This window comes from Ixodes scapularis, unplaced genomic scaffold, assembly GCF_016920785.2.
Source record: "Ixodes scapularis isolate PalLabHiFi unplaced genomic scaffold, ASM1692078v2 ptg001612l_1___fragment_2___debris__unscaffolded, whole genome shotgun sequence".
Lineage (NCBI taxonomy): Eukaryota > Metazoa > Arthropoda > Arachnida > Ixodida > Ixodidae > Ixodes > Ixodes scapularis.
This window is the reverse complement of record NW_024610177.1, coordinates 71,178-94,525: the sequence shown is the minus strand read 5'-3', so window position 1 is coordinate 94,525 and position 23,348 is coordinate 71,178. Positions and strand designations below refer to the sequence as shown.

Sequence of the window (23,348 nt, the reverse complement as noted above, 5' to 3'; positions counted from 1 at the left end):
CGGAGTCGTTCTCGGAGGGTATGTACCTCAGCAAGAGCCCGTCATTGCTCAGCAGATATGAATCCTCCGTGCCCGCACCAATACCAGATACGTCCCGGCACTCGGCGCCTACTACAATACCAGTAGTGTTGCGCCCGGCGGTCGCACCGCCCGCCTCCACGGCGTCTGACTCTTCCGCGAGTCCGTCGATCACCTTTCGACAAAACGGATCATTCTGCTGGGCTTTCAGAAGCTCTTCTTTGCTGAACACGATTCCCACTGCGCTCACTGCGTCTAGGTGGTTGATCGTCTCGTCCGGGGTGGTCAGATCTGCCGCCTCCCTTTGGGACTGAGTCACGGCTTCGCCTGGCACTGTGAGTGTCGTTGGCTCGGCCTGGGTCTTTGCGGAAATCTGTGTGCAGTCTACGGGGGCTCGTGACAATAGGGAGTTTTCGTAGATCGTTTTCGCCGTCCCGCAAGGCCCTCCGCAACCCGCTACGATAGCGGGAACTCCACAGTCAAGGCTATCGGCGCGCAGGCGCAGTAGCGACTTCTTCGTTGCGGAACGCTTAGCGGAGGGGGCAGCGCGGTCTACGAAAACTCCCTAATGCGTCCGCCACCACGTTTGTGCTGCCTTTCCGGTACCGCACGACGTAGTCGTATTTTTGCAGCATCAAAGCCCATCTTGCCAAGCGACCAGCGGGTTCGCGAAGTCGGGAGAGCCATATTAGGCTTTGGTGATCTGTTTCGATCACGAAACTGGTCCCGTCGACATAAATGTCGAAACGCCGGAGTGCAAAGACGATGGCCAAGCACTCTTGTTCGCATGTGCTGTAGTTCCTTTCAGCTGGCGTCAACGAGCGGCTGGCGAAGGCCACCGGTCGGAGTACACCTTCGTGCTGTTGGAGCAGGACCGCGCCCAAGCCAAGATTGCTGGCATCTGTTTGGATCAGAAAGGGCTTGTTCAAGTCGGGTAGCTTGAGTTCAGCTGTGTCCGCGAGCGCTCGGGAGGTGCGGCGAAAGGCCGCTTCCTGCTCGGGACCCCAGCTCCAACTCACGGACTTTCGCAATAGGCGTGTCAGTGGTGCTTGAAGCGTCGCGCAGTTTGGGATGAATTGGCGATAGAAGTTCACCATTCCCAGGTAGCGACGGAGGGAGCTCACGTCGGTTGGCGCCGGAAACTCCAGGATTGCCTGTAGTTTGTCGGGATGTGGCGCAAGGCGCCCGCGATCAAGTTCGAACCCGAGCAAGGCGATGCGGGTTTCGGCTATTTGAGCCTTTTCGGGGTTCAGGGTCATTCCCGCGGCTTTTAGCCGGTCCAGTACGTCCTCGAGATGACGTAGGTGATCTTCGAAGGTGTTGGAGTAGACGACAATGTCGTCGAGATAGGCCACTGCGTGTTTCCATTTGGCTTCTCCCAGTACTCGGTCGATCAATCGCTGGAACGTCATAGGCGCTCCGCACAGACCGAAGGGCATTCGCGTGAATTCGAAAAGCCCGCGGTGACAACAGAAGGCTGTTTTTGCCTCGTCACCTGGCTCCATCCGAACCTGGAGGTAGCCTCGGCTAGCGTCCAGGGTGGTGAAGTACCGCGCACTGCCCAAATTGGACAGAATCGAGTCGATGCTCGGTAGCGGGTAGGCGTCCTTTCGTGTGACGTCGTTCAGACGGCGGTAGTCCACGCAAAGACGTGAGCTGCCGTCTTTCTTCGGGACCAACACCACGGGGAATGCCCAGGGGCTGTTAGATCGCCGGACAACTCCGGTGTCGATCATTTCGTCCAGGGCACGGTCGATGGCTTTTCGTTTAGCCAAGCTTACGGGTCGCGCGTTCTGCCTTCTTGGCAGTTCGTCGCCCGTGTCAATGCGATGTCGCACTTCGTTTGTGCAGCCCGGTCGGTCCGTGAACATTGCGTCATAGCGGCGCAACAACGACGACAGTCGGGCTTTTTCTCGCCCTGACACGCTGCATGATTGCGTGAGCAGTGGGTGCGTCATTTCCCCGATGGGGGCGGCGCTCGCTGCCATCGGCGCTGGACTCGGTGTCTTGGGGTCAATGGCCCGGTTTAGGGAGTCCCTTGCTTCCTCTCGACGGCTCGTCGCGTGCGCCAATGGTGGCGTTGGCGGTACGGCCGGGGGTTCGCAGAAGGGTTTCAGGGGTGCAAACGTGCCCTCCCGATAGCCTGCGCTGCTGACGTCGATTACAATGCCTGTTTTGGCAAGGAAGTCTCTGCCCAAAATAATGGGCACCGATAGGCTAGGGAGATGAACGAAGCGTTGTCGTCTTACTCGATTCTCCCATCTCGCGACCAGCCGCGCGGTACCAGCCGAAAGGGCGGTTCCGCAGGCTAGGCGAAAAGCAGTGTTGCATTCTCGGAGTCGGACAGAATTCTGTCGGAGGTGAGTCAACACTTCGTCGCCGAACATCGAAGCGCTTGCTCCGGTGTCGAGGAGTGCCTTGAATGCCTTGCCGGCGATCGTTACAGAAATGAACGGGGCCGGCGTGCCGGTCGGGAAGCCTATTCTGTAGGCGGTCGGCAAAAGAGTGGCCATGGGACCCTCTGATTCTTTGTTAGCCACCGGTCCGTCCGTCCAAGGGCTGTTTACCGGTGGCTTTGCTCGTTTCCCGCACGGTGCGATTCCGTGTTCGGCCGCTCCGGGCACTGGCGAGCGAGATGACCGGGGCGATTGCACCGAAAACATCTTCTGTCGTCGCCACGCTGGGGGTTCCGCCGTGCGTTTGGGTTTTCGCAGGCTCTGTCGTAGCGTGCACCGGCTCGCTGAGATTGAGGGATCCTCGTTTCCTCCTGCCTCGCTGCCTCGTTGGGGCGCGAGTCGGTGGTTCTGAACTGCGGCGTCGGCCGGTTTGTTCGTCTACCGTAGGAGTACGGGTCGAGCGCACGATCTGAGATTGCGTACGTGTCTCGGCCCCGATCTTCCGCATAGTTTGCGGAATCGTAGCGCCTTGGTGCTCGAGATGGCGTGTCCCCGCTCCACGCGCAGCGCGGTTCGAGGGCCGCTGACGCTGGAGGCGGAGGCCGGTACGCACGGGCCGCGAGAATGTCACCCTGAAGGCGCCGGGCCTCGGAGGCGAGCTCGTTCAGGTCGCGGAAACGGCTGCCTCGAAGATACGCAGCGAAAGTCGGGTGGCTTTGGCGTATGACGCGTTCCACTCGCTCTGCATTGGGAGCTGAGGGTTCTGCGAGCTCGAAGAGCTCTTGCATGGCTCGTACGAACTCCAGCAGGGACTCGTCCGGATGCTGGGTTCGCTGTTCGAGCTCCCGCCGCATCCTTCTCTCGTAGTCGGCGGGAAGGAATTCGCGGCGGAACGCCTCTCGGAACTGATCGAGCGTTCCGGGTTGGTCACCGACAAGTCGGAACCAGCGGGTGGCTCCGTCGACGAGCGCGACTGGCAGAATGCGCTCAAGTATTTCACGATCGGACATTCCCATCGCGCGTTGGTACTTCCGTAAATCGTCAAGGAAGTCCGTAGCGCTCGCTTTGTCTGCGTAACCCCGATAAGTCGGGACGGGAATTCGGACCGGAGGTCGTTGGGCCTGTGGTGCGAGTGTTGTCGTTCGCAACGCACCTGTCAGACTCTCTATCACACGTGCCGCGTTTTCTCCGTGGGGAGACCGGTAGGCCTCGCTTTGTGCCGGCGGCGGAGCACGTGCGTTCAGGGAAGATCCGGGAGCGATGGCGCCCGTCCGCAATGGCGTCGGAGCCACGCTCGGCTCCAGGAGTGCGTCGTAGGGCGCTTCTCGTTGGAAGGTTGGCATTTCGGCTTCCCGTTGAAGTGGGGGCCGCGCGAATGCGTCGGCCGCGGTCGCCAGCGTGAGCAAATCCGAGAAGTCGGTCTGCATCGTCACGGTAAGCGCTGGTTGCGCGAGGACTCGTCACTCGGCAGCAGTCGCCACACACAGACGTACCAGGGTTCTGGTCGTCAGCCCTTTTGTTGGGCGCCAAATTGTGGTTCTCCTTAGGGCCACTGCCTTTGGGAGTTCCACGTTCGCGGCGAGACGCTCTACCGCGAAGCGGGTTCGTACTCGCGTGGCATGCTGCTCGTCGAGCGCAATGAGACACCAGTCATGTTGGTAACGGTGATAAACTGTTTATTTACAATGAAACAAAATAACAACAACACAGCGGCTATAAGCTGGTGAACGCCGTCGGTGTGGAGATCGCCCACGGCCGAACGGTCGTTCACAAAGGTACAAAGGACGGGGTAAACGCTCACCGGTGCGCCGGAAGGTTCCCCGTTGTCACCGCCGCCGAATCCCAGGAAGAAGAGAGAAGCGAGACTCCTGTCCGCTGGTTTTAAGATAACGGCGGGGGCGAAGTGGCCAATCAAGGAGCGACACGTCGATCTCCTTTGTGCGGTGGTCCGTTACGGAAATCGCCCCAAGGGGGGAGAGGAGGAAGCCACTCACAGTGGTAAGCAGCGCCACCTCTCGCTACGCCAGCGCGGCCGCCACGGCGCGCCAAAACGCTGACGCGACAGAATGTTGAGGGATCACAATCCCCACAACCCAGAACATGCATGTTGGCACATATTCATGACCAGAAAGAATAAAGCAGCACTTATTTATTGCGAATCAAACTATACTACGTGGCTTTCAATTCATTTTGATCGCCTGCATGCACAAGGAGTTACTTATCCAGTGTTACTGCGTACTTCTTGCCGTCTCTCTTGATTTCCTACATGGACTTCGTTCGTTTGACAGGTATATCCCCCATGGTGGAAAGCGCCGACGCCGTGTTCGCGCTAACAGTGTCCGACAGTGCACAAAAGTACATGTACGGAGCGGTTTTAACACCGTTTTTCATGCCACGAATTTCAAGTAAAAACGCTGTAACTGACCAATTATTTCGTCTGCGTGACTGAGAAATGTTCCAAGCCACCTAGTACATACGAATAATTCGTGATATTTGCTGTTATAATCGAGCGCAGAGAGAAAATGCACTCGCTTTTTCCCATAGAAATAAATTACCGGAAGTCAATTTTCGACTGGTTGCTATTTGCTTCAATTTGTAGCTAGAGTTCCTGTATATGCTACCTACGGTAGCAGAGTTGCGCATACAGCCTCGGCGCGTGGCCATAGCGCCGGCATTCCCGCACGAGGTGGATGCTTTGCTCTTCACGTGACTAAATTTGGCGAATAGCGGCGCCGCGCGCGCCGCCGCGCATGGAAAACAGGAGAGGAGGAAAAGGAGGCGGAAAGCAGGGAAACACACGCCGGGGCAAGAGAAACGTCGGCGGAGCGACCGTAAAGGTGGCTTTCTTGCACGCCAACGGATGCTTTGCTCCTCACGTGATGGATCTCGGCGAATAGCGGCGTGGCGGCGCGGGGAAAACAAATGCGCAACTCTGGCTCCCGTAGGGAGCCTATACAGGAACTCTATTTGTAGCAGCACTCTAGCGCCAGTTTAACCTCTAGCGTACATTATTATAACTTTATGGTGGCTTCACTCCCGGAAGCGGGAAGCGCGATCCAGCAATTGTCATAGAGATCAACGGGTGTGCAGTCCAAAATCCAGGGCGCGGCCGTGAAAGCAGGTAGAGAGTAACGTGGAAACATGCTGAAAATAGCCAACATAGCTAACATCCCCGGGGGGGGGGGGGGGGGGGGGAGGAGGAGGAGGATAAGTGTGCACCCCCCTGGAAAAAGTTCTGCGGACGCCCATGGGCGCACGCACAACGTGGGGCACGCAACTCTAACGCAAACTCACACCGCTTGCGTTTGCTTCTATGCGCAATACTAAAACTCTCCAGTAAGGTACAATCCCATACCGGCTGCAGCACTACGTTGGAGCAGTGAAGAGTGTTGTTTGCATTCGGAAACGACATTTCGCGAGCCATGATTGCGAGCAGTTCCGCCATGCCCGCTGAGCAGGAGAATCGGGGTTCTGGAGTTGCAATCGAAGTCCTGGAGGTAAAAGCGAGTATAGTTTTTTCTCAATCGCATTCGCTGTCTCTTACTACTTTTTACTCCCGAATCTCTCGGAGGTGTGCGTCGAATATTCTCCGTTTTGGGCTCGCCAGAAGCACATTAGATAGTGGCTGATGGTTCAAACCTAAGGATCAGATGTCAAAGGCTATAAAAATCTCGGCCGCAAGTTATCAGAGCGCTGAGTAAAGCGTGTTTCACTGCAGCGGTTTTGGCCCGAGAGCGGCGCGATTTCTGCCGTCGCGGCGCTCTGGCCAGCACCAGTGGTTGAGCGGCACGAGCGCCGCGACGGCAGAAATCGCTGCATGTGAACTAGGCTATACACTGTCAGACGCGCTCTGTGCAAACGGCAAAGGGCAGCCCAGGGGTGAGGTGACAGCGCCCCCCGCGAATGTCGGCGGGAGGTGACGATTGCCCCAATTGCATAGGCCGTAAGAGGAGGAAGAGAGCGCGCGCTTCGAGTCCGGCCGTGGCCAGACAAAGCCAAGCGCTCACGCCAGTAGCTTTGACAGCGTTCGGAGTATAGACGAAGGGAGCGGACGATCGTCTTGCATGCTTCGCATTCACAACCCACAAGAAATGCTTCGGTCCACCTCGAGCTTTTTTTTTTTTTTTTCAGACACAACTACCACAGGTAACTGAAGTTGTGGGTTTATCAAGAGCACACACTCAATATTATGAAATAGAAGCAAAACGATACCAACTTTGTGTGGCTTCTAAAAAGCTGCAAATAAGTGGATTGAAGAAACAAGTGTTGCACAGCCACGTGACTTCACAAGACGTCATTCAAAAAGCGCTCAGATGACCACCAGACAAGAGGGGGAGGGGCAGCTTCCCTCTTACCAGGACCTTTTGTGCTTCCGGGATTTGCACAAACGTCGCTATTCTCCCAGATTACAGAGTAACCAGTCCCTCAAAATTCCTACAAAAGCAGTTTCCCTCTCCTCCTCTTACATGGTGGTCAAGTATGCGATGTGACGTCAGCGCAAGCCCCCCCCCCTGTATATATATTCTTCCTCCCTAGTCCAGTTACTATAGATGACAATCTTTACCTTTCATCGATGCGTCCGGAGGTGAGATGAGCACTGCTGAGGCGTGTGAAGAGTGGTGGTATTTCAACGTTTTTTCAGGGGACCCGTTTCCTCCTCTCGACTTTGATTTAAAGACAATTTTTTTACGAAGGAATGGCCCCCATTAACCTTCTATGAATCGGGCATTACGAGACTGATTGACGACCTACCTTCTAACTCGTCCCCAGGCCCTGACAAAAGAACAGCGAAGCTTCTCAAACTTTGGAAATATGAGTGTTCATCTCCTCGTTTTTAAACAATGGCAAGGCCCCGACGTCCGGAAGCATGCTCAAGCAGTTCCAATGTATGAAAGTGGTTCGAAAACCAATATCATTTGACAAGTGCACCCACTAAACTCGTGGAGAGAATTTTCAAACATAATGAACCACTGATGCACGCACAATTACATCTTTGTAAACCAGCACGGTTTCCGAAGGTCCCACTCTGGAGAAACGCAGCTTTGAGTATACTAATGACATACATGAAGACCCACACCGAAATGCACGCCATCTTTGATTTCCAGAAAGCATTTGACTAAGTATCTGATCACTGCCTCATGTTAGAGATCCGTTCATTGACAATACACGTTTTGGCAATGGAGTGGATTTTAACTAGTTTTTAACCGTACACAAAGCGTTAATTATATCGGTAAGATTCACCACCTGTCAAATCGGGTGCGCCTGAGGGAACCTAGCTCGGTGTGTGTTGCTGTTCCTCATACATGTAATTTGACTTGCCAACTTGTATTCGGTCCACAATTAGATTACATGCCGATGACTGCCTGATCTATCGGGAAATAGGCTGGATGACTGCGCACTTTTGCAGAATGACCCGACATGTCTCGAAACATGGTGCGAACAGTGGCAGGTGAAAATTAATGTTTCCAAAACAAAATTTTTGAACTTCAATACCAAACATACAACAGTTCATTTTCATTGCGCAACTATCTTGGGGTCCACCATGTCGCCTCCAACTTTTCATAGGTGCCTTACAAAAATTACATTATTGCAAAGGCTAACAAAACCCACCGTTTGTCAAGGCGACACATCTACCTTACAACACTGGACGCAAGACTGGTTGCATATTCATCTCTCATTCGACCCAAGCTTGAGTATGCATCAGTCATCTGCATCACTCGTATCTAGTCGTTAAGCTAGAAGCCATACAAAACCGAGCTACTCGCCCTTCATACTTCACAACTACACTTGCACGAGCATTACAGCACTAAAACAGCAACTTAAGCATTTTCTCTCAGACTATCGGAAGATGTCAGTTGGTCACCCTGCATCAGTTGCACTATCTCTAGACTGTGAATTAAGAAGAGCAAATCACTTGGAAAAAAAAGACAGGGCAGAGCACTTACTGTCGCTCGCCACCCAAGAAAGATTATTGCAGAGCCACCAGCCACATCTTTAAAAGCTTTTAAGAAATATTGACAACCAATTTACACCAGACAACTTCATTACATTTATATTGCAGCACTCATGTTAACGATGTACAGCTGGGCCTCGCTATCATGGCAACGGCAAAGACTCCTCATCTAAGTGCGGGAAGGGGGTGATTAGCATTTGCCAAGAGATGCTTGTGTCAATCAAAATTCGGGAGTCTCCTGGGTAATGCTGTACACTTGGCAGGTATGTTATACCCAGCCAAAAGTGCACCACCTCACTGCAACTCAAAGTAACACAAGCCACAGAAAGAGGCGAATAAATGACATTTATTTCAAAATGAAGAAAAAAAAAAAAAGCTTTTGCCAGTTGATTTTTTGCATCGATGAACACACGGGACAATACGCTAGATCACAGAGATGAAAAAAAAAAAAAAAAGGAGAAATCTAGAGGGAAAAAAAAGAAGAATCACCAAACAGCATTCTCTGCACAGCACAGCCGGACAGCCCGCCGCACGCCACTGCTTACTGCAGGCCGGCCCCAGCTGCAGCCAGCCGCGCCTGTGGCGAGACTTGGTCAGCGCCCGTGTTCCCAGGAGAGCCCCCCTACTTACGCCCGTCAGAGGGAACAGCAACCGCAGCAGCACCCCAGCAACCGACACGACCGCCTCACTCGTCCAGGAGGAAGATGCATCCGCCGAAGGCAGCCCCCACCCCACCCAAAAGGTACGGAACCCCAAATTCCCCGAGGGACTAACCAGCAGCATCTAGTCCTGCCATGATGGATTAGCAGCCCCAAAGCGCCTCACTTCTGTGCACCCAGAATGAACTGCAGCCTCAACGTTCACCCCTACCACTTCAATGGAGCCTTCTAAATACCCCATTTAAATCCCTAACAGCCCTTCCCAAAAGGGGTTCCCATCAAACCCAGTTTTTTGATACCCAGAAAGACTAAATCCCAGAGGGTTACCGTCATTCTCTAAAAAAAAGGTTGCCCTCAACACCCCGGTTCTCCATACTTGCTGATTGCCCTAAAACCTATGCTTGACCCCCAGGATTAAGCCCCTCAAATTCACAGAACACTTTTCCCAGAGGTATACACTTTTGAAGTGAACTGCAGCTGTTAGAGCAGGGTCAATCAGATAGTGAAGCACCCATAAAAGGTGAAACGATTATCCAGCCTCTTTTCCCAAACACCCACATTTCCCTCAGTATTGAGACTACAGGGAAAAACTCTGGCGTAGCTTCCCTGATCTGGGGTAAACCACTGACATAGCAATCATCTTACGGGGGATGACCTAGCTATCTGGAAGATGGCCTCGCTTTTCTGGGGGAAAACGCTCAGAAGGGAAGGGACATCAGCAGGACCGTCAGCAACACCTCTCCGCCCGAACACAGGCCGGCTGCAAACTGGGCACGGCTCAGCAACACCGCTTTCAAGGACAACCATCCGCCTTACCAACCCCTCAGCGCCTGCAGTCACAGACAGGGGGCAACACAACCACAGGAGAGGTCAGGCCACACCCTACCCGCATCAGGTTGCCAACGACACAAGGAGAAACAAGGCTTTGCTTCGACACCTGGTCGCTACTCAAAGGCGCTGTTTCTTCTTGTGTCCGTTGGCGAGACTCAACAGAGTGCGAATGTGCGTCCAGCACAACTCCTGGAAAGACCTTTGCGCAACAGTCAAGACGTACGTCTTGTCTTCCTCCCAGAAGCTGTGCCAAGCGATCTTTGCAGCTCAGTAAACAATGCAGTGAGGGACTTCAGGTTAGGACCATGCCTTCCCAAGCACAGGGACATCCCTCTCTCAAACAAGGGTGCTCTTAAAAACGGCATGACTCTGCACACAACAAACAAGGCGGGCACGTTACAATGTGCTCACGAATTAACACCGACGGGAAGGGGTTACTCAGTTTGTCAAGAGTGATGGCACGGCGGCACATATTACGGGGAGATTGATACATAACAGCGCTATTCGTTTACAATCCCTAGGCGTCCGGACTGTCTAGGCACACTACAAAAATGTGGCAAAGAAGGAGCATGGGGAAAATATCGAACCCCAGGGAACAAAGCGGTGGAATGGCAATGCCGACTTGAAACAATACAATGAAGTAAAGCAAGACTTTCAAATGAAAACAACTAAGGAGAAAAACGACAAAACAAAGGGAAGCAGGTATTTCAATTGTTCCTGGACATATTGTAACCCAGCAAAAGACACACACAAAAAAAAAAAAAAAAAAACTTTGTGAAGACGAATAAAGGAGCCCCTCACATGTCTGGGTTGGAGTCCTGAGAGGGCGACTTGGAGCGCGAGCGCTCCCGGGAAGCGCCAGGAGAGCCCCTGGCTCCTCCCCCGTTCTCGGCATCCCCGCCTCCTCCGGCAGACGGCGACCTTGCCCGACCGCCCTCCCCCTCCCCCCGGGGACTGCGAGAGCGCGACCTCGACGACCGACCGCCGTCCTTGCCCGCCCTTGGGCTGCGCGATCCGCTGCGTGCCTTCGCCTCCCCATTCACCGACCGGCTGCGGCTCCGGCCCCCTTTCGACTTGCTCTGGTTGCGGCTACGACTGCGGCTGCGCCCCGACTTGGAGCGGCTGCGGTCCTTGGACTTGGATCGGCTGCGTCCCTTCGACTTGGACCGGCTGCGCTCCTTGGACTTGCTCCGGGCCTTGGTCCGGCTGTGTCCCCTCGACTTGGATCGGCTGCGTCCCCTAGACTTGCTGCGACTGTGGCCCTTGGATCGGCTGTGGCCTCTGGACTTGGATCGGCTGCGGCCCTTGGACCGGCTGTGGCCTCTGGACTTGGATCGGCTGCGGTTCTTGGATCGGCTACGGCCCCTTGACTTGCTGCGGCTCCGGGGTTTCGACTCGCGGCGACGGGAACGGCTGCGACTCCTCCGGGACTTGCTTCGACTGCGACTGCGTGTGCGCTTCCTGCCCTTTGAGCGGCTCCTGGAACGAGACCTGTCGGGAATAGACCGCAAGGTCTGTGAGTACCGAGAGGGCAACCACCACGGCAGCCAGAACAAGCTCTAGGCTGGTAGAGACCTAAGGTCACACGAGTGCCAACAAGGTGCGTCATGCTGGTTCTATCATGCCACTCACTCCAGCCAACACTCAAAAGCAGGAACCCAGACTTACACCTTAAAAGACCTGGCCCCAATAAACATACACTAATTTCCTCAAAGGGATGTTGCTGATCCCAACCAAGCCCTCACCTTGTAACAAAACAAAATCCAATGCATACCTATCTGCCAACAAACCACCACCTGTCCCATGTGATGGAAGGATATACTCTAATTCACCCCAAGAACCTTAGGAAGAAAAGTCCTCATGGAGTTGAGATAGGGAATTAAGATTAATGCAACGCAAAATCTCATAAAATGCAAAATGGAGACATAAAATGGAGGTGGGCTATCTGTGGGAATGAAACTGCAAAACTCTATCGAAAATTGAGGATAGACACAAAGGGCACCCACTACAAACCATGTGTTTATCTACACTAAACGTATTTAACCCATTTAAGAAAGTGATAAGCACGCTGGAATTTGCTACAAACTCCACTGAAAAATACTGCAGATGCTGCAAATTTGTGCTTTACGGTGCAATAAACAAGTGGAAACCGGCCAAATGTGTGTGCTATGGAAACTGACATAGTGTGTACAAATTGTGGACAAAAAATACGGAAACTCAATAAGAACTCTCATATTATGGGAATTGATAACTGATGGGTGATCTCTCAACAGAGGAAGCCCTTGAGATTTTCAGATTAGATATGTCATTAGATACAAGACATTTCAAATGCACAAGAACACTGCTCGTTCCTTCGACAACCAAATGTAGGAACCCGTTTTGCGGAATAGACCCCCCCCCCCCCCCCCTTCCAATTTCATTCCGGGAATTAGAGTTTTCGATAATTCAATTCAACTCCTAGGATTGGGGAACCTGGGCCCATTCCTGGAATGGCTGAATCGTTCCATTCCTCCAATTCCTAAACGTGAAAATTGGCACTTGACAGCTACATTGTGCAATGTTTCCGGCATAAGCAGCATAAAGCTGACATTGTCAAAAACAGACAATTGCAAAAAAAGAAGCTAAACATTTCAAAAAAGCACCGATCTAAGCTCACGGTGCTGGATTGCCTGGGTGACTTGAAGCGTCCGCAGCGGTCCATCGCAAGGTGAAACAAGGTATGCAGACTAAAGTCAAAGGAAATGAGCGGGTATCTGCTAGATAGTTTGTAACCCTAACCCACTTGAAGGAGAAGAGAGAAGTGAATCTCGCTTTGTTTTAATGCCGAACCAAACCCAGCTTTCGCACTTCAAAAGAGTGTGCACGAATGAATGTGGAAGGCAGCAAAGTTGGCCACCTGCTAAACAATGCCCCTCGAACTACAAGAAAACAATGACTGATCATCTTTCTGCGGCGGCGTGCGAGTCAATCAGTTATCAGAGCTCCGCGAGTTAAGAGTCCCCCCCACCCCTAGTCTGTGCGCGCGCATGCATTCTCCATGCCATAAAAAACACATAAAGCAAGATGAGGAGCCGTGCATGGCGGTTTCGTTCTGTGTCACTTCCTTTGTTTCTTTTGCTTGGTGCTTGGTTTCTTGTTTAACTATCGTGGAACACCAGTAAAGCTCGTCGTCTGCGCGTCCGTGAAAGGCGCCACCGCCTCCCTTTTTGGCCTTTGCTCCGACGCTTGTCTTTTGTATTGCTAGCAGTTTCCCGCACATTTCTTTTTCTGAGCAACTGACTCGCTGACTGGCTCAGTTTAGCTGAACGTAACCCCCCCCCCCCCTAAAAAAATAATAAAGAACTGGGCCAATTCCATTCCTGGAAAAATGCATCTAAAGCACGAGACACATGGATGGAAGAATCGTCCAATCCGATAGTCCGAACGCCTCTCCGAACTGCTGCACGCGACAGTTTGAGACACACGCTTCCGAACTTGCATGCGACACAACGATCCGTTCGGCTCCGCCCAGGACATCCAAGCACTCCAGCGGAAGGTCCGCATTCACAGATATATGGTCCCAGATTGACGATTTAGCTCGCACAAGTGAAGTTGGGAGCTCGCTCTCTGCTGGCGCGTGCATTCTTCGCCGGGGCAATCTTCTCCGAATGGGTCAGCGGGATGCACGCGTCCGGCTTCCCGTCACCCGTTCCGTTTTCTTATTCGTCCCGCCAGACCCAGTACATCATCATGGCGTTCGCGCTAGCTGTGCTGTCATTGGCTGGACGCTTCCGACAGTCCGTCCGCCGTGCGAAACTATCTGGCACGTTGGACGCACGCCGCATTGCCGATCCGACGTATGAAGCGACCAAACTTTTCGGATCAGGCAGTCGTATTGCCAGATCGGACGGTTTTTTTGCGAATGTGTCTCGCGCTTAATTCCATTCCCATTCCATTCCTCTCATCGTTACGGCCATTCCCCATTCCCATTCCGGGGTCGCGAAAATGCGGAATGATTCAGGAATCATTCCAACTCCGGAGTGGCAACTCCGCAACACCGGTAGGAACTACTTCGCGCAGTGTACAAATAACAGTATTTTTTTTTTCTTGAGGTGAAATCAAGTATAGGTGATGCACATCCTAAACCACATCATCTTGCCAGCCCAACATGCAGGTAACATTGAATTGGCCAACACACTCACAGCAACAGCACAGGGGGGTTACAAACTCTTGCACTACAAACACAGACGCTCACAACCAAGGGCAAAGAAGGCAAACAGGGTGTCCACCACAGTCGCTGAATTCACTGCCCCAAATCTGTTTAGTTAAATACCTCCACTGATTTATAGGAGCAAAGGTACTAAAGAAGTCCACAATACTGCCCCAAACACACTGCGCAGTGGCCGGCACCAGCCCAGACGAAGTGGGACGGGTCACAGTACGCCCAAAACTGCAGGCTTAAGCACACATACGTCCAAGAGAATCTAGAGAACTCCCCCTCCCCATAGTTTGCTTCACATCAAGCGAAGTCCAGATTTCAAGCATGGTGCACAGACGACACACCGCAGTCAATGACAGAACAGCGGTGTTTTAGTTGTCCCACTTCCAGCACGTGCAGCCAATTTACGGTGGAAGGCAACGATGGCATGCCAGGGGCATCCAAAAGGCATCATCGCAGCTTCTGCTCGCACTGAAGTGAAAGTCGAGTACAGACGTTTGCAATGCAGGCTACGCTGAGTCCCCTCCCCGGGGCTAGACACCCTGTCAAAACAAAGTGGGAGGGAGCGGGTGGGCAGAGGCTTCTCGCGGATGGGCAGACGGGGTGCGAGGGAAGGACACCAGAGAGGACGGCTCGGCCAGAGAGCGCCCACCTAGAAGCGGACTTGCGGTGCTTCCTCTCCCTGGAGCGGCTCCGGGACCGGCGTCTGGATCGGGACCTCGATCGAGTGCGACTCCTCCTGCCCGTGGTAGACACCTCCCACCGGTTAGCAGACGCGTCCGTCGCAAGCGTCCCACCCGCTACCAAAGCCAAGCCAAGCCTCCCCCCCTTGGCAGACCCTCTCCCAAACTCTGAGCAGTCGGGGACAGGTTAAGAACCCAGTCTCCACTTTGTCTCGAGCCGTCTGCCTTCAACGCTCGGTACATGGAGGTAGGAAGAAGGAGGCGACATCGGCTCGAGCCAGCCAAGCGAGAAAATGCCAGCCGGAAGCAGAGGCTGCAAACAGTGGGACGGAAAAAAAAAAAAAAAAAAAAAAGTGTGACGCCGGATTAGAGTGCAGCTCTTGAGGAGGAGGATGTAAGGGTACTGAGGGATAAGTATGACTCCTCGAGGTCACGTGACCTAGCAGTTACACCAACGCCGCTAAAGCCGGCAACGGGCCCCTAAGAGCTGCGCTCTAAAGAGCTCTTTGCACCACATCTGCACCTCTTTCCACCCAAGAGTCTCATCTCCCTCGGTTTCAGCTCTAGTGGCGTCAAGTTGCCCCCAGAAGCTTCCTACCTCCACGGTTCAATCGCACGCGCAGCAAAAGGTCCGCAGAAGGTGCCGAGCACGCTTTGGAGATGGAGCTTCTAATGAATTCTGAGCCTGCCAGACTCTAGTGGCGGGTTTGTGCAGACCCGTACGCCTCCTTTCTAGTCTCGGTGCCGTTATTCCTAATCTTTTGCGGCACAGTGTAATCAAAGAACAAATATGAGTCAAGCAACCTTTTCGCACACTGATGGCAAAAAGAATGCAGAATCTTAGAGGGCAGCCACTTCTGTATGTCAGCAGCAGACAGTGATGTGCCATTGTGCCATACATTCATACATTGACAGCATGAGAACAGCAGGGAGCTCCTCGAGATGTTCCGCTTCCTATCTTTCATAACGCTCGGGCATTTCATGAGATTCGAGCATGGAGGGAGGAAGCTTCTGGAAGCCACATGACGCCACCAGACGAGAAGTTGGGGAACGTGGAGCCCCCTTCCCCACCGAACGCAACCTCTACTTCTAACTGGCTTGAGCCTGTATGTCGTCTCCTTTCTCCTACCTTCGTAGAATCAAGCACGGACGTGCAGCCGGGCACCACGAAAGGCGGACACGCCAGGCATCCTGAACAAACGTCTTTCTATTACTGTCAGGGACTGCTGCTAGCGATTATCCGAGGCTGCCATATTGTGGGCACATACCCCGAGCATGCACTGCAACGAGTGCTGCTCAGTCTTCCAGGCATACTTGGGTCAAAATGCCTTCGACACAAGTGCCGCGTCACTGCTCGCACCCAAAGACCCGTTCCGAAATTGTGAAATGATGCGCAGCCGCCATTCATTGGTCTCACTGCTTCTGACATGAAGCCCATGATTGGTTCCTACCGAGTTCGCGGCGAGCACCGACGCATCACTCGAGTGGAATATGTTTGAATTTGCAAACCGACAGAGCGTGTTCAAATTGCGCTAAAAAACTGCGGGAACTCAATAACAACTCTCATGTGATAGGTAATACGAGTGCAGAGTGTGGACAAAAATGCAGCGACCCGCTCCGAGCCTGCTTCTCATATAAAACGGTATTTAGCCAGAACCCTTTCTGAAATGATGCAGAGATTCTGCGCAGCCGCCATTCATTGCTCTCACCACTTCCGGCGTGAGGCTCGTCATTAATCGAGTTTGTGACAAGCACCGACGCATCAATCACTCGTGCAGAATGTGTATTGGTCCGAATGCTGACAAAGCGCTCGTGTCCAATGAGTGCTCCCAGTGCATGACCAACTAATGGCACCCGCACCTCACCTATGCATCATTTCGAAAAGGGCCTAATGCACGCCAGATGCAGGAAGTGATGTCCAATATATTTGAGCCGGAGTGTCGCTCGGAGTATGTTCTGTACGACTAAGAACAAACGTTGTCGACGAACGGCGCTGAACTAAATGGTGTGAAACTTGCTTTCCGGAGGTGCAATGGAGGACAGCAAAGCTCGGGCTGCCGGCGAGTGGGCTAGGTGGGTTCATATTTTGGAAGTGGTATTCTCCCAACAATCAACACAATAACCCGAAAAAAAAAAAAAAAAAAAAAGGCGGCAGTTGTCCCTTATTGGGTCTCGTATAAAACGAATTGTGAACACGGCTATTTGAAGCTGTAGAGTAGCTTAACGGTAAGGTGCATGTCTCATACACAGCAGGACCATGGTTAAATACACAATGTGGGTTTCCTTTTTTTTTTTTCTCGTCGACACATTCTTGTCAACAACAATCAACAGTAGAGAGAAAGAAAAAAAAAAAAAAAAAAAACGAATGTTGCAGACGAAACTTTGCTGAACTCTATGGCGTGGACTCTTATTTCCGGGGGTGTATGAAGGACAGCGGGGTTTGGGCCACCGAGAAGCGGCGTGTAGATGTCGGCCAATTGGGTTAATATTTGTCTTAATAACAACCCCAGACTGTCGCCGCGAAGTGGCATGAACGCAGGCGGTGGTGTGGGGCGGCTTAACACGCTTCCCAATGATACACGCGCCATGCAAAACCGCCGGCAAAATAGCCTCAAAATAGCATCTTAATGAGCTATTCTCAGGCTGTCGCCGCGAATCGGTGTAAAGGGGGGGGGGGGGGGGGGGGGGGGGGGTTAACGCGCGCTTAAAGGGTAACTGCAAAGAAAAAAAAGATTTTTTCTAAATAGCCTAATTGGGACAAGCATGTCAAAAAAACAATTTTTCCGCGAGAAAAAACATTTTTTACAGCAATATTTATTGCGTGAGACTCATTTTAGTTTGCGGCTATTTCGTCCGTTTTAAATCGCGCGCCACGAAGTTGTGATTATGTGACGTCAATCCCAAAAGGTTCTCATTGGCTAAGAGTTTGATTGACCGCTTAGATCTTGGTTGTTAAACCTTTGTTATATGTTGCAATTTCCTTTTGAGCCGCATATTTTTACGTTTAAAGAATAACCCATGTGATGAGAGTTATTCTTCACAAAAGGGTTACAAGACGGGCACTTCCGTTTGGATTCATACAAACAAAAGCTTCGCCATTCTTTCATGGCCGCCGAAGTCTCTGCTCCCGCCTGTCTCGCCTAATCGTTTCGCCGAAGTGATCAGTGTTTCGTCGTTTCGTGCTGACCCAGGTGCTTGAGTGAGACTTCTTGAAGTGAAGTAGTGTGTGTTTAGCAGCTGTCGCAGGTGTTAGTGATAGGAAGTGACGCGGGGTTTTGGCTTTCATAGCGCGGTTCTTTCGTTTTCCTCTTTGCTTGCATAGCGTGTTTTTTTTTTTTTTTTTTTGCTCGTTTGCACGTGCAAGTGCTGACTTTTCGGAGATGTCAGATGCGTGATCCCGACAGTGAGCCTTCCAGCAGCCATGTCGCCCCGAAAGGAATGCTATTTGGCTGGAGGCAATCGGGCGTTCGCGTAGCAACCAACGTGCCTAGTTACGTTCTCGTCATATCGCTCTGGAGGCCGTCGAGATTCGCCCCGTGTGCATCTAACGACCGCGACTCGACAGAAAATAAAAAAGCACTATGTCCACTACGTAAAAATGGTCTCAGTTCATGCATCTGTAGGCAGGTACGAAATCGTGCCCAAATTTATTCACACCGCACGATGCAACAAGTCGCAGTGCAAACGCAGTCCAACACGAAGCATAAAAACGGCAGAGTTAGGACAACAATTCGGAGTCCATTGTTCAATTAAAACGACGTAATTTTGTTGAAAACGCCCGCAGCTTTTTACTCACAGTATGTGTCGGGAAACTTCCACATTTTGAAACAGAACGAGGCAGATTTACTTTTAAAAACGCTCCCAGCGTCCTCCCGGACCAGTTTGACTGGATCAGCTGACGACGACGGGACTTAACTGGTTGAACGTCAACCCCACAACAACCAATTTGCGCTCCGTGTTAGCACCGCATTACACACACCACGAACGTTTCAGCTCTGTCGCATCGCCGTGTTGCACCAAACAGAACGAGATCGCCGAAAATAACGCAGCGCTGTCGTGAACCTTGGCTTGTGGTTGCGCACTTGTGGATTCTGTGACTCCCTTCGCTTTCTTTCAAAGTGCGCACGACGATTACGAACGATACTTTCCGTCTTCCGGGAACATCACAGGGGCACTTCTCCGGTCACGTCTTCGCTACATGTGCTCGCAAACCGCGTCAAACCAAAACAATACTAACAACACGACCAACATTGGATTGGATTTCGGGCTAACCCCTTTGTATCGGGGGATCTCAGCAGCGCTGGATCTAGCCTGGCTAGCAGCTACAATACCGCGGCCTGGCGTAGTTGCCAGATCTTGCCGGAAGTCGAGACGCTGCGTCGTTCAACTCCGCAACGCAAGGAGAGTGAGGGGCGGGGCGTACTCCTCTTCCGCGGGGGTCGAAAGAGCGGGAGTTTCAAATGTGGAGAGGTTTTGACGCTACTAAATTACGTCCTGTGGCGTAAATATTGATAAAAAAAATCATTTTTTTCGCGGAACATTTGTTTTGTGACATGCTTGTCCCAATTAGGCTGTTTAAAAAAAAAACTTTTTTCTTTGCAGTTACCCTTTAACTACAGCCCCCAGTGAACACCCGCCGTCCCCCACTGCGCCTTCGAAAAGGGCCACCCAAATGGCAGGAGCCCTTCTCATCGAGCATATAGCATCACTACTAAAAGAAATAAACGTTTCTGCGGCGCCCCGGTTGTCCTGAACCAATATAAATATTATTATTATTCATATAAACACTAAAAAGGCACTTGGCTTCGAAGTAGACCAGTTTTGCCTTCGGCGCTCGCAGCGCGCCTGATACGGCAGCGGCGAACAACGGTACCATGGCGTTAGAAATAATGCGTCACACAAAATCCATTGTTCTGGCCCGAACCCCCCCCCCAAAAAAAATTACCATCCGAGATGGAAAGGCGGTAGTAGATCGGCCGTGAACTCACCGTGATCGCCTTCTGCTCCTCGACCGCGATCTGGAGCGAGACCGGCGACTGGACGATCCGCCGCCGCTGTAGCGGCTTCCCCGGGACGACTGGCGGTAGGGGTCGGTAGGCCTACCGTAGCGCGCCATTTGCACGCGGAGCTCGCGGCCGTCCAAGATGTAGCCGTCCAGGGCGTCCATGGCGTCTTCGCCGTCCCGCTTGTCGTAGAATCGCACGAAAGCGAAGCCTCGGCTGTCCCTCGTGTAGGGGTGACGCGGAATGTAGACGTCGCCAACATCTCCGTACTTCTCGAAGACGCGTTTCAGGTCCTCCGGCGTGGTGCGGTACGTTAGGTTATCTACCTTCAGGGAGGTCATCCCATCGATGGTAGGCGGGCCGCGGCCGTAACTCATCTTGGCGAAAGCGGGAGGCGACGACCGGCCTCGTCAACGTCTCGATCCGTCCTCTGGAGCGCGCTCGAACGACGACGCTGCTTCTCACGAACAATGAACGCAACTCGCACGTTGAAATGGCGGCTGCGTACTCTCGATCACGGTGCTCTCGATACTCTCCAACGAAGCGATTCTAAGCTGCGCTATCACGTGACTCAGTTTAATACTTTATTATAGGTATTGTATATTTAATGTAACTGCTGTAACCATAGATACATTATTAATTGATAAATATAAATACCACTGATCTCTATGGTTTGCTGGGCGCTGGGCTGTGCTTCAAAAAAGTCACGTGATGCCCTCCCTCTGGTTTTCTTTCTTTCTGCTGCCCGTTTGTTTTCCCGCCTCGGCAGCAGTAGAAGAAACCAACTTGCAACTTGCAAGCGAACGGCCTGTTCTAAAGGTGACCACAACTTCATAAGTTAACTTATCCCATTTTTACGAGATGATAGAAAGATGTGTCCATCCTCCAGTCCATGCATGTTTCGTGCGTGCACAGTTGGGACGGTACATCGTAAAACACAAACACCGTCGGCTACCGGACGTAAAGTACACAACTTTCTGTCCAGTCTCTATTTTATTAGGCGACAACTCAAGATTTGTCGAACAAAGGGCGGTCAAAAAAAAAAAAAAAAATATATATATTTTTTTAAATTTCGGGTTAGCAAAACTGAGCTTTCGCGAAATCATCGGCCTGTTCACGCGTAAAGTTTGACGCTCGAAACCTGTGACGTATTTTTGACTCGCGAGAATTTCGCCAAACCTTGTCATCTGCACCGGGAATTACGAGCGTTTCGCATTAAAATGAAACGAAGTACGCATAGGGAAGAGACAGTCTGCTTTATGAATACCAATCGTCAGATTCGGCTCACTGGGTTTCCTAGGCCTTGATGAAAAACGGCGCGAAACACAAGGACACATAGGAGAGAATTACAGACAGGACAAGGCGCTGGCTATCAACTTTCTTATTTTGAAGAAAGACGAAAATAAGAAAGTTGATGAAGTCTTTCTTCGAAATAAGAAAGTTGATAGCCAGCGCCTTGTCCTGTCTGTAATTCTCTCCTATGTGTCCTTGTGTTTCGCGCCGTTTTTCATTATGAACGTCCCGGATGTTTGTGAGAAATCTGAGCCCGGCTTTTCGCACCGCAGAAATAAACAAGACATCGCGGGGAGCTCGAACTCCGTCAGAACGTAGCCTCAGCCGTTCGAGTAAGATGCCAAAGTTTCAGCACCAACCGTTGTCTTATTAAAAAATTGGAAATGGTTTTTTTTTTTTTTTTTTTTTTTTTAATGCGAAAATGGGACCCATTTTCGCCAGTTTTCGGTTTCTGGCGCCATAGAGTTCCATGTGCTCTATGGGCGCATGTCTGTTGTTTTTTGTGCCTTACACCATGATTTCCAGTTCCATGTATTCGAGAGCTCCGTCGGCTGCCTTTTTTTTCATTGAAAGTTTCTGAAAATCGCTTATAACTTTTGAATAAAGGCCCGTACACACTCTTGCAACCGAGTACGACCGAGAGAGACGAGACCGGTTTTTAAGCCTTTTGCGACTTCTTAGGACCAGATGCGATGCAGCGGAGCTGGTTCTAAGAGATCGCAAGATGCTTAAAAACCGGTCTGGTCTCTCTGGGTCTTACTCAGTCGCAAGAGTGTGAACGGGCCTTAAGATAACGGTTGGTGGTGAAACTTTTGGCATAGTTGGTCTAGTTCATTTTTGCGGTGCGAAAAGTCAGGTTCGGGTTTCTCACAAACAACCGGTTATACCAACTAGCCCAAGGGAGGCACTCACTTGATCTAATGACCTGTTAGCGAACACCACCGAATGACACTCGTTGAATAGTCGGTCGCCGCGAAGTGGCATTTACAGGTGGGCCAAGTGGGTTAACATTTTTGTAATGAGCTGCCGCGAAGCAGCGTAAGTGCAGCACAGGGGGTGGGTTAACCCGCGTCCCAGTTGTTTGCTAAAATGCCATTCGCTCGTGATATGGACCCTTAGCCCGACTGTCCATTTTAGGAAGCTTTACTAGGCTTGCCAAACCCGGTAAAGACCGCAAACGTCAAAGAACAGGCGAATGTTCTCGAAGCATTTCGGACATTTTTGCACCGCTAAAAGAAAGTTCCTCCGGTCATCACATTTATATGCGGTGCTTGCACTCGTCGCGACTGTTCATGAATCTGCACCGCGCCGCCAAACCTGCCCGTACTGACTGCTTCTCCGCCTGTTAATCGCCGCCATCTTTGCTTTTCTCTTTTTGACTTGGGCGTTGGGTTTCTATTATTGGCGAGGAGATTGAACTATGGGGGTGCTCTGACCAATTTGTTGCTAAAGCCCCTTCATGTTTCAAAAGTAGGACAAGGTCTGTCGATGCTTGAGGAACGTGCAGCCCTTGGGAAGATCATGACGGCACTGCGCAGAACTGAGCTAGATTTAAGACGCCATTTTCTTCCAAGAAAACGGGCAGGGGGGGCCCGTGTCTCAAGCATTTCCACAACAATAAATGGTGCCACTTTTCCCAAGATAGGGGGGCTTTATTGGTTGTCCCCATAACTCTGTGTTTACCCAACTCAAGGCCCGTGAACATGCCTACGGTCCTTGTGGGCATGTTTATGTTTTAACGCAAAAATACGAAGCAAACGAAGTAACGTTTATTGTTTGTGCCAGATCTCTCCCGAAAGCAATCGTCGGAGAATGCGAGCTTGACCTACTTCAGCTTTTGTGCTGAGCCGGGCATATGCACCGTGCATGCTGCATTGTTCATTCAGGCTGGAGTGGTAGCAGAAGAGCCCCTCCTCCGCCTCGCCGGAGAACAGAAACTCCAGCCGAACGCTGACACGCCGATCGGCTAATACCGCTGTTACACGGGCACATTTAACTGCAGTTACGCTAAACCACAATTAGCGCACAATACTTGCCGACAACATTCTGCGGCGATGCAGTCAGAGCTATGGACGAACGTGCGCTTGAGCATCTTGAGCACCCATCAAAGCAGTGCACGCGCTCTCTTCACTTCTTTTGAAATAGCTGTCCGAGGGTATAGTGCGGCATCTGTGCTGCCACGTAACCGCAGTTAAAGCTGAGTTAACCGCGGTTAAGTGTGCCCGTGTAACAGCAGTATAAGTCGGCCGAGCGCTGAATCATTGTTATTTTGTTGTCCCGATCCCTGTAGTCCTAAAGATAGCCGCTTGGGGCG

The 23,348-nt window shown here is 51.8% G+C and overlaps 2 protein-coding genes across 4 annotated transcripts in view; one reads left to right on the top strand and one right to left on the bottom strand.

The window, feature by feature from the left end:
• Positions 1–8,691: 8,691 nt before the first annotated feature.
• LOC121834577 (serine/arginine-rich splicing factor 2-like) lies at positions 8,692–20,287 on the bottom strand. 3 transcript variants are annotated; one of them, XM_042288299.1, is made up of 4 exons: positions 19,727–20,286; positions 14,708–14,794; positions 10,659–11,348; positions 8,692–9,856 (listed from the first exon to the last, which is right to left on the bottom strand). In XM_042288299.1, the coding sequence occupies exons 1-4, from the start codon at positions 20,116–20,118 to the stop codon at positions 9,850–9,852; spliced, it is 1,176 nt and encodes a 391-aa protein (XP_042144233.1). In that variant the 5' UTR covers positions 20,119–20,286; the 3' UTR covers positions 8,692–9,849. The 3 variants fall into 3 exon arrangements, with proteins under 3 accessions (XP_042144233.1, XP_042144234.1, XP_042144235.1); XM_042288300.1 differs by lacking the exon at positions 14,708–14,794 and having other exon boundaries at positions 19,727–20,287; XM_042288301.1 differs by lacking the exon at positions 8,692–9,856.
• Positions 20,288–20,394: 107 nt separating this feature from the next.
• LOC115309046 (dihydrofolate reductase) overlaps positions 20,395–23,348 on the top strand; it is a 36,984-nt gene continuing 34,030 nt past the window's right edge. The window contains exon 1 of the mRNA XM_029967195.3: positions 20,395–20,560. Within this exon, the coding sequence (XP_029823055.3) occupies positions 20,410–20,560 (151 nt within the window). The 5' untranslated portion in view covers positions 20,395–20,409. The remainder of the gene's footprint in view (positions 20,561–23,348) is intronic.

Coding starts and splice junctions, on each gene's coding strand:
- LOC121834577 (XM_042288299.1), bottom strand. CDS start 20,118: ATGAGTTACGGCCGCGGCCCGCCTACCATCGATGGGATGACCTCCCTG. Junction 14,795..19,726: donor AGGAGCAGAAGGCGATCACG/GTGAGTTCACGG, acceptor TACCACGGGCAG/GAGGAGTCGCACTCGATCGA. Junction 11,349..14,707: donor CACCGCAAGTCCGCTTCTAG/GTGGGCGCTCTC, acceptor TATTCCCGACAG/GTCTCGTTCCAGGAGCCGCT.